This window comes from Sinocyclocheilus grahami, unplaced genomic scaffold (genome assembly GCF_001515645.1).
Source record: "Sinocyclocheilus grahami isolate Dianchi unplaced genomic scaffold, SAMN03320097.WGS_v1.1 scaffold324.1, whole genome shotgun sequence".
Lineage (NCBI taxonomy): Eukaryota > Metazoa > Chordata > Actinopteri > Cypriniformes > Cyprinidae > Sinocyclocheilus > Sinocyclocheilus grahami.
This window is the reverse complement of record NW_015505503.1, coordinates 164,112-173,167: the sequence shown is the minus strand read 5'-3', so window position 1 is coordinate 173,167 and position 9,056 is coordinate 164,112. Positions and strand designations below refer to the sequence as shown.

Here is a 9,056-nt window from a genome sequence, read left to right as displayed (position 1 = left end):
CTACGTTTCAGATCAGTGAGGATGATGTGCGCCAGGTCTTCAGAAAGAACAAGAGAAGAAAAGCACCAGACCCAGACGGTGTGACACCAGCCTGTCTGAAAACCTGCGCTGACCCCCATCTTCTCATCTTCTCACAGATCTTCAACAGATCACTGAAGCTGTGCGAAGTCCCTGCCTGCTTCAAACGCTCCACCCCTCCCAAAGTCCCAAAGAAACCAAAGATAACAGGACTTAATGACTACAGACCTGTGGCTCTAACATCTGTGGTCATGAAGACATTTGAGAGGTTGGCGTTGGCTTATCTGAAGGACATTACTGGACCCTTACTTGACCCCCTGCAGTTTGCTTACCGAGCAAACACTTCCGTGGATGATGCAGTCAACATGGAACTGCACTTCATCCGGTAACATCTGGACAAAACAGGGACTTATGTGAGGATCCTTTTTGTGGACTTTAGCTCCACTTTCAACACCATCATCCCAACACTCCTCCAGACCAAGCTAACCCAGCTCTCTGTTGAAGTTTGCAGATGACACTACAGTCATCGGTCTCATCCAGGACGGAGATGAGTCTGCTTACAGAAGCTGGCTGTCTGGTGCAGTCTTAACAACTTGGAGCTGAACACCCTCAAAACAGTGGAGATGATCGTGGACTTCAGGAGGAACCCCCCTGCACTCCCCCCACTCACCATCATGGACAGCACTGTGACTGCAGTGGAGTCATTCAGGTTCCTGGGCACCACAATCTCGCAGGACCTGAAGTGGGGCACTCACATCGACTCCATTGTTAAAAAGGCCCAACAAAGGTTGTACTTCCTTTGCCAACTGAGGAAATTCAACCTGCCACAGGAGCTGCTGAAACAGTTCTAATAGTTCTACTCTAATAACTGTCTGGTTTGGTTCAGTTACAAAATCAGACATCAGAAGACTACAGAGAATGGTTCGGACTGCTGAAAGGATTATTGGTGCTCCCCTGCCTACCCTCCAAGAACTGTATACATCCAGAGTGAGGAAAAGGGCTCAGAAAATCACTCTGGATCCCTCACATCCAAGCCATCTCCTTTTTGAACTTTTGCCATCTGGTTGGCGTAACAGAGCACCGAATACCAGGACAGTCAGGCACAAGAACAGTTTCTTTCCCCAGGCAAACTACCTCATGAACAGTTAATGTTCTCCCACTGTGCAATAAAAATGTGCTATAACCTTATACTTATCACCCTAAATCCTAGTACATCCCTACAAATTTAATTTTAATTTTATTCCTATCCTATCTATAGCACACCTGTACATACAATTTATTATTTTTTTGTGGTTTATTTATATTTATGCATGTGTATTTTATTCACATCTTATTTTTATTATATGGGAGTTGTTGTTGTCTCTGTGTACTGGAAGCTTGTGACACTAAAACAAATTCCTTGTATGTGCAAACATACTTGGCAATAAAGCTCTTTCTGACTTCTGAAGAAGAGTGTTGTATATGTCTGTGTTCTGATTGTTGTATAATATTGAAAATCAATAAAAAATATTTGAATAATAAGAAAGCCTATTTTCTATTTATACATAGTGCCCCAGTAAAAGAGTCACCCTCAAGTTGTCCCAAACCCCTTCTTTTGAAAACCGATGATATTTTGGATAATGTTAATAAACAACCAGCTGCCGGTAGCCATTGACGTCCATAGTATTTGTTTTCATACTACTGTAAGTAGTCATTTTTGGGTGAACTATCCCTTACGGGAAACCCAGGTGTAATACAAACATTTTGTTGAATTTACTCACCTAACCACGTGTCACCTGTCATCTAAGTATATCTACATACCTGGTGAGTCACTCAAATACTATTATACTTCACAACATTTACATAATAAAATACAAAAAGTCTACAGAACAAAAAGAAACTACACAAAATAATATATAAAACAAAAACTACTACTTCTGTTAATAATAAACAAAAAAAAGATTCTCCACATTTTTACATAAAGGTATCAATTTATTTATGTATAAATGTATATGTATATATGTTTTTATGTATAAAAAAAAACAGAACATTGAATGTCAAATGATTCAAATAACAAAATGCTGCAATATATTTTGATTTAGGTCTTAAAAGTGAATTGTGCAAATTTTATCGTTAAAATTCTTTCATTTATCACAGCTTAAAACGCAAATAGTAGATGTAAAAAAACGAATATCTGGCTCTGTAGTGTTTCTAATGCTGTGTGTTTGGCTGTGGGGCTGCCTGTTTTTTGAGCAATAAAAGACGGGGCAGGTCAGAAAGGGTGGTCGGATTGTTTAGGAACCTATTTAAAACAATCATTATTCTTGGAATTACAGAAATGGCACCCTTCACGTTTAAGGTACTTGAACACTGACAGTGATTAAGATCTGTATGGAGTAGGAGAAAAAACTGATAGTAGCAGATCTTCGTACTGACATAATCAAATTGCCATCAGTAACCAATCCATTCTCCAAACCACTTGTCCTTTGCAGGACTGCAAAATAAAAATGTTTATACATATTATACATTATTAAAATGAACTCTAATGATTATTCAAAGATATCCAGATCTCAATTGTATCTTTAAAAAACTTGTAAAAGAGAGTTGTTATTGGATACTGAAGATTTTCTGGAACTCTTCCTCGAACATTTCCTTCAGCCTGGCACCCATTCGGCCAAACACATTGTCCTTTAGAGAGCAAGAAAATGGAATACAAAATACAAAAAAATCTGTCAAAAAAAAAAAAAAAAAAAATCACACGTCCAAAAGTTAAACATCTCAACAATAATCATCAATAATGTCCAAAGATATGCGTCCACGTATAAGACATTGGAAAACAACATTGGAAAGTCTTGATCTGTTTTTTGGTGAATTTTTTATTATGTAACGTGTTTCAGTGAATCTTACCCTATTGAACGTGCTGCAGTTGCTGAAAATGAGCTGAAAGTCTGAGACGAATGCTCCTACCATCTGATACTCTCCACTTTCCAACTTCTGCTTTATTCTGTCCAGCCACATCGGCTGAGATATGAACTCGGAGTATCTGGGCACCTGGAAGTCATTTTATTTTTGTTTTTATTTATTTTAAATTTCATTTCATATCTTTCATCACATTTATTACACATTTATTCTACTTATAAACTATTTTTAAATTTAAACTAAGGCATGAAAAGAATAGCAAATGTAAAAGACAGAGAGATCAAATAAAGAGACAATCTCACAGTTGGCCGTGGATCCTCAACAAACACCTTCTGGATGTCCTCTCTGTACACACATAACAGGAGGTAGTGGCAGTGCTAAAGATGACAAACAACACACATATCCACAATATTAGACCCAAAATAATTGTTCTGTTTCTAAACCTGCTGAGCAGCCTATGTAGACAGCACTTTAAGACATCAGAGGCTGTTACAAAATGTGAGCACCTTAAATGTTTATGGTCATCTTCTATATTAAGGTGCCGAGTTTGTGTGTGTGTGTGTGTGCGTGTGCGTTTACCAATCTGTACTGAGACACTGGGGCACCGAAAGCCTCTTGTTCAGACATGTTACTGGAGTCACGCCATTGTTGACTGGCTCTTAACACGCAAAAGGAACAAATCCATTCCCTACAAGCAAACACACACACATATACAGAATCAATGTTCGACACACACACTTGCTGATTTAATGATTTTCTATCTGTTTGTCTCTCTCACCCAGGTGAGTCTCTGTGTACAGCTGGTAGGTGACAGTGTGAATGAAAAGCTCGTGGACACTCGTCACAACACACAAGATTTCCCTCAGCGTCACACACATAACACTCGTCATCATTGTTCTGTGCCATCTAGTCATAACAGGATATAACATTTTATCATTATCACAGGAATAATCAAATGCATTTTGCTGTTTTGATATAGGAATCTAACCACAACATAAGTCATAATTTCAAAAAAGAAAGAAAAAAACAAATTAGAATTTTGCATGAAGAAAATTAAGCTAATTGTAGGCAGAGCCGATCGGCCAAATAAGCTCACTACGGGCCACGCAAATTACGCAAGACCCCGTCTCCCCCTTATGTCAAAGCAGCACAACACTATCAATTTAAAAAGATTTTAAAAAGATGATGTTGAAATAGCGGTTGCTGCATTATGTTTTGTCAATTTAATTTGGCATTTCATGAGTGCTTTGTAGACGTTGTGCCAGTGTAACCACAGTGTCAGTGTCGTGCACGGTGTTATCGTGAGCACTTCAAAATACCTGAATAATTCTAGATACCTTATTGTCGGAATTGTTTAAAAGTTTTTTGAACGCCTATCAGCTTATTTATATATTTATTGAAATATTCATATTAGCGTCCAGTTAAATCTGACAGCACTGCGTATTTGCTGCATGAAAATTCAGTCTGATTTTCACATCTGAACAAAATCAGCAGATGGGCTGAATAAAAATGCAAGTTCAGTCTCTGACAGGAGGTGACGATTATGGAACAGCAGAAATACAGCGGTTACCATAGTTACCCCTCTACACAAAGCAGCATTGCAAGTGCAACTTTCTGTGTCTACTTGCTAGCTGTCACAGAGAAGAAAGTAAGTCAAAACAGTATTTAAATGTAGAATTTAGTATTTAAACAGTATTTACAATTTAAATGTTTTCATTTACATGTATATTTACATGTATACATGTAAATATTTCTGCATTTCAATCTGGACTAAAACATGAAAAGAGATATAATAGTACTAATAATAATAATAGGATTATTATTAATTTATTCTCTATTGCAATTTTCATAACCCATTGCCAGGTGTTTTTGCTTTACTAAAGCATTAATCTTACATTTTGATATATTTCTCTGAAAGTAATTGTTAAACATTTATAATTAAAAAAATTTGCTTAAGTAAATATATCTTCATATTTATATCTTGAAAGATAAATAAGCCATTTACAATTACATTTTATCATTTAGCAGATGCTTTTATACAAAGTGACTTACAAATGAGGGCAATAGAAGCAATCAAACCAACAAAAGAGCAACGATATAGAAGTGTTGTGACAGGTCCCAGTTAGTCTAACGCAGTACATGTAGCAAGTTTTTTTTATTATTATTATTTTTTATATAAATGGTCGTTATTTTTTTATAATAATTAAAAAGAAAACAAGTAGACAGAATATAAATAGAATAGAGAGTTCTAGTGTTAGAGAGTCAAATGTAGAGTAAGACAATTTTCAAAAACTTTACTATAAGGTGTCCAAGATTTTTTTTAATTTACATTAACTTGACCATTATTTTCATGACCATTAAAGGGATAGTTCTATTCCTTTACTATCCTTTTATGCACATTTCTTCCTGAATATTCTGTATTATTTTCAATGGCTGTGTTTACACGGCATATCTGGATGCCCAAATCAGATTTTTTTGACTATATCAGATTTTTTTGATGACCCGCTTACACCTTTGTTTAAAAGTGACCCATATCCGATATCTGCATTTACACTACACGACGTGGCTCAATGCATTAGACAGTGATATTGAAAGACTAAAATCTGCACACACTATTAATAAAGCATACTTTGTATAGAAAAGCAGATGAGTCCATAATATGAACGCAAAGAGTTTAACTTATTGACATAACTCATAGAAAATTTTTTAATGCGTTAGTCTAGTTTCATCCTTACATCAAAATCATTCATTAGTACCGATTCTTCATGACAGTGATTATGTACACAGATCAGCTATACACATCCGAGGGTACTAATGGTCTAGCAGTAGAACTTGTGCTAAGTTAGTGCATCTGGGTTCTAATCCGCCTTCGTATAGTTCCCTATCGAAGTCTCTCCCATTGCATTTAACGCAGTATGGGGAAACTCCCGTTTACTCTGTTACTGAAGCCTGATTTGTTCACGTTTGTGTAGCTGCACAAACCTATAGTGCTTTAGCCTACCAGAAGGGGCGGAGCCGACCGCTACCTAGGTTGGCTCAGAGCGCCATTTTATCAGAATCTTTTCCTTCAGCGACAAGGATCATCTCTTTGCTGACTCCGCAATCAAGAAGCCGAAGAAGAAGATGGAAGAAGCTCAGCCTGCTGCTCGCTGCCGTAGAAGGAGCCCCGGCAAAGGAAGAAGCCAGAAGCCTTCCCCTGCAGCCATCCAGCGCAATAAAAGAGCAAATTTCCTAGCGACGTTGTTGCAAATGTCGCTCTGCGAGTGTGGCTCGTGCAGGGAACGAGTAAGAGTAAGGATCAGTGCCCTTCATTTACATTGAGCGGCTCAATCCTTCTAGGCAGATCGGAGTACATTGCTGTCACCAATGATTCTGTATTGCTGACAGCTTCACATTTGTGTGCGCGCCGCTGAGGCTGCACTCACTGAGACAGGCTGCTTTCATTGCGAAAGCATGAGTCAGTCCCTGCTTCGCTCGCGAATTGCCTTCTTCAATGAAGGCGACCCCACCCCTCCTGCTCTCACGTTTCTCCCCTCCCAGCTACCTCGGAGGAAGAAACGGCGGACTCACAGGTTGAGCGATCAGGCTTGAGTGATTTCACGCCGGCACAGGTAATTTTTTTTCTTCTAAAAAAATAACACAGCCTACTTAAATGAATTTAATCATATTACTATAAGGAAAAGTATATTGCTGACTGACTGCGGTCCCAGACTTGTGCGTCTTTCTTCCAAGATCCTCCCACACACACTGAATGCCCTCTCTGACGGCGCACTAGATTCGGGAATGCTCAAAATAAAACGCACTAATTTTGAGAGGACAGGAAAGCGCTCTTTGTTGAACTTCCACCATTGAAGCACATTCTCTGGAACTCCATTTCTATTACACGCCAAATCTCACTGGGCCCCGCGGGTCTCCCACAAAATTTTCTGACTGCCCACTCCCACCTGCAGCAATGGTAAAACCCCCCACTCCCGCAAGATATGCGTTGGGTCCTGCGGGAGCCCAAACCCAATGCAGCTCTCTATTCTCAACTCCATTCAGAGCCCAGGTTATTACACTCCTGGAACTCCCCATTGCAGTCGGTGAGCAGGGTCCTAATCCACTCTGCCCAGTGAGGGCTCTTAGAGTGTACTTAGAGCGCGCTAGTCTGTTTAGACAATCAGAGCAGCTCTTTGTTTGCTTTGGAGGCCGCTCAAAAGGGTTGCCAGTTACGAAGCAGAGACTTTCTTGCTGGATAGTGGATGCTATAGTCTTGGTTCTTTAGTTAAGTCCTTAACTTAAGTGCTCCAAGACTAGGCTAGAAGAGCAGGTTGCTCTGTCTCTGCTCATAGCATGGCATGATTGGATGCATTCCCCACACTGCGTTAAATGCGACGGGAGAGACTGTACGATAGGGAATGCTCTGGTTACTGACGTAACCTCGGTTCCATGAGATAAGGGAACAAGCGTTGTGTCACTCTCCGTGCTATAAGCTGCATGCGAATCGATGACTGTCGCTTCAGTCTAATGATTCTGATGAAATGGTGCTCTAAGCCGACTTATATAGAGGTCCGCTCTGCCCCTTTTGGCGGGCTAAAGCACCATTGATTTGTGCAGCTACACAAACATGAACAAATCAGGCTTCAGTAACAGAGTAAACAGGAGTTTCCCCATTATGCGGTAAACACAACGCTCATTCCCTTATCTCAGGGAACCAAGGGTACGTCAGTAACTGGAGCGTTTTTTCCCTCATTAAAACCCAATGTGTTCATCAGTGATGGTATATCAAGAGCAGGGACATGTTTGTGTGCATTTTTTATGATTTCACCAGAATGAATAGAGAGCCTCCACAACAGTTAGCAATAGATTGAAGCGCTAGTCTATGTATGAGCCGCCATCACTGATAACAGCGGCAACGAGCACTCAGCATGATTTCAAAAGCAACACATTTCAGTGCTAGATCGTCTCTTATTTAACACAAACAAACAAAATTAATACTCTGCTAGTCAACTAGAGACGTTTCATTTGTAATAGATATATCTGTACCACGAGATGTTTCAAAAACATTTGACATCCAACTTGCATTAACAGGGGAATATCCCATCTGTCCGCTTACATAGCAGGTGCAAATGCACGTATACGATTCTTATCAGATCTATTTCCACATTTGAATAAGGCCTGAAACCGATCTGAGAATATCGGAATTAATGTGCTTTAGGGTTGCGCCGATCTGATATTCAGTATCTGTATCGCTCCGATACTGCCATTTTCTGCTGGATCGGGGTATCGGTCAGACCAGACCGATCCAAATCCGATATTGTGCGCCGTATACTATTCTGTATTATTGTTAAAGGGATCATATGATGTTGCTAAATAGAACATTATTTTGTGTATTTGGTGTAATGAAATGTGTTTATGCGGTTTAAGGTTCAAAAAACAAAATTTTCACATACTGTGCATTATTGTTTCTCCTCTATGCCCCGCCTTTCTGAAACGCGTCGATTTTTACAAAGTTCATTGGTCTGAAAAGTGAGGTGTGCTGTGATTGGTCAGCTATACAGTGCATTGTGATTGGCCGAATACCTCAAGCATGTGACGGAAATGTTATGCCCCTTACCATACTGTGATGCCGTGTCCGGCCGGAGCGACGAGATAAAACCCATTATAAATGAGGCATTTGTTGCATCCAGTGGGGACATAATTACGGATTACAATTACTTATACTGTCTTTTTACGCATTGCATCGCATAGTAAACATAAAACCATGTCTGCATTTGTGATCGGAGAAATGACAAACAACAAGCGCTACTCTACACTGCTCAAAACTCGCGTTTGAATCGTCAGTGGCAAAATTCTTTATATATAAAAAAACGTACTTACAGTCTTTGAGTCAGAACAGCCGGCATTGTAGTCTACTCTACCAGGATCAGGAAACAGTCATCCATAAAATGTGCTGCACACATCTGAATATTTGGGTTGAACTGTTCTGGAACAGTGTTGTAAATACAACTTAACCACTGATTTCTAGTCGTGTCCTCTTTTGGAAGGCCAACAAAGTAGTTTCGCTTTCACAACGAAACACAACGTCACACACGGCGGCCTTGAGTGAGCGGAGGCAGGCGGCTAGAGTGAGCGGCGGCCGGCGGATTCGACGAAGGAGC

General features: G+C 39.7%; 1 protein-coding gene across 6 annotated transcripts in view; it reads right to left on the bottom strand.

The window, feature by feature from the left end:
* Positions 1 to 2,065: 2,065 nt before the first annotated feature.
* The window catches only part of LOC107602324 (nuclear body protein SP140-like protein), an 18,763-nt gene continuing 11,772 nt past the window's right edge, over positions 2,066 to 9,056 (bottom strand). For all 6 annotated transcript variants that reach the window (XM_016294785.1, XM_016294791.1, XM_016294786.1 and 3 more), the window contains 5 exons: positions 3,695 to 3,822; positions 3,496 to 3,604; positions 3,219 to 3,293; positions 2,905 to 3,048; positions 2,066 to 2,685 (listed from right to left, as the gene is read on the bottom strand). In XM_016294785.1, coding sequence (XP_016150271.1) covers positions 2,605 to 2,685; positions 2,905 to 3,048; positions 3,219 to 3,293; positions 3,496 to 3,604; positions 3,695 to 3,822 — 537 coding nt within the window. In that variant the 3' untranslated portion in view covers positions 2,066 to 2,604. The remainder of the gene's footprint in view (positions 2,686 to 2,904; positions 3,049 to 3,218; positions 3,294 to 3,495; positions 3,605 to 3,694; positions 3,823 to 9,056) is intronic.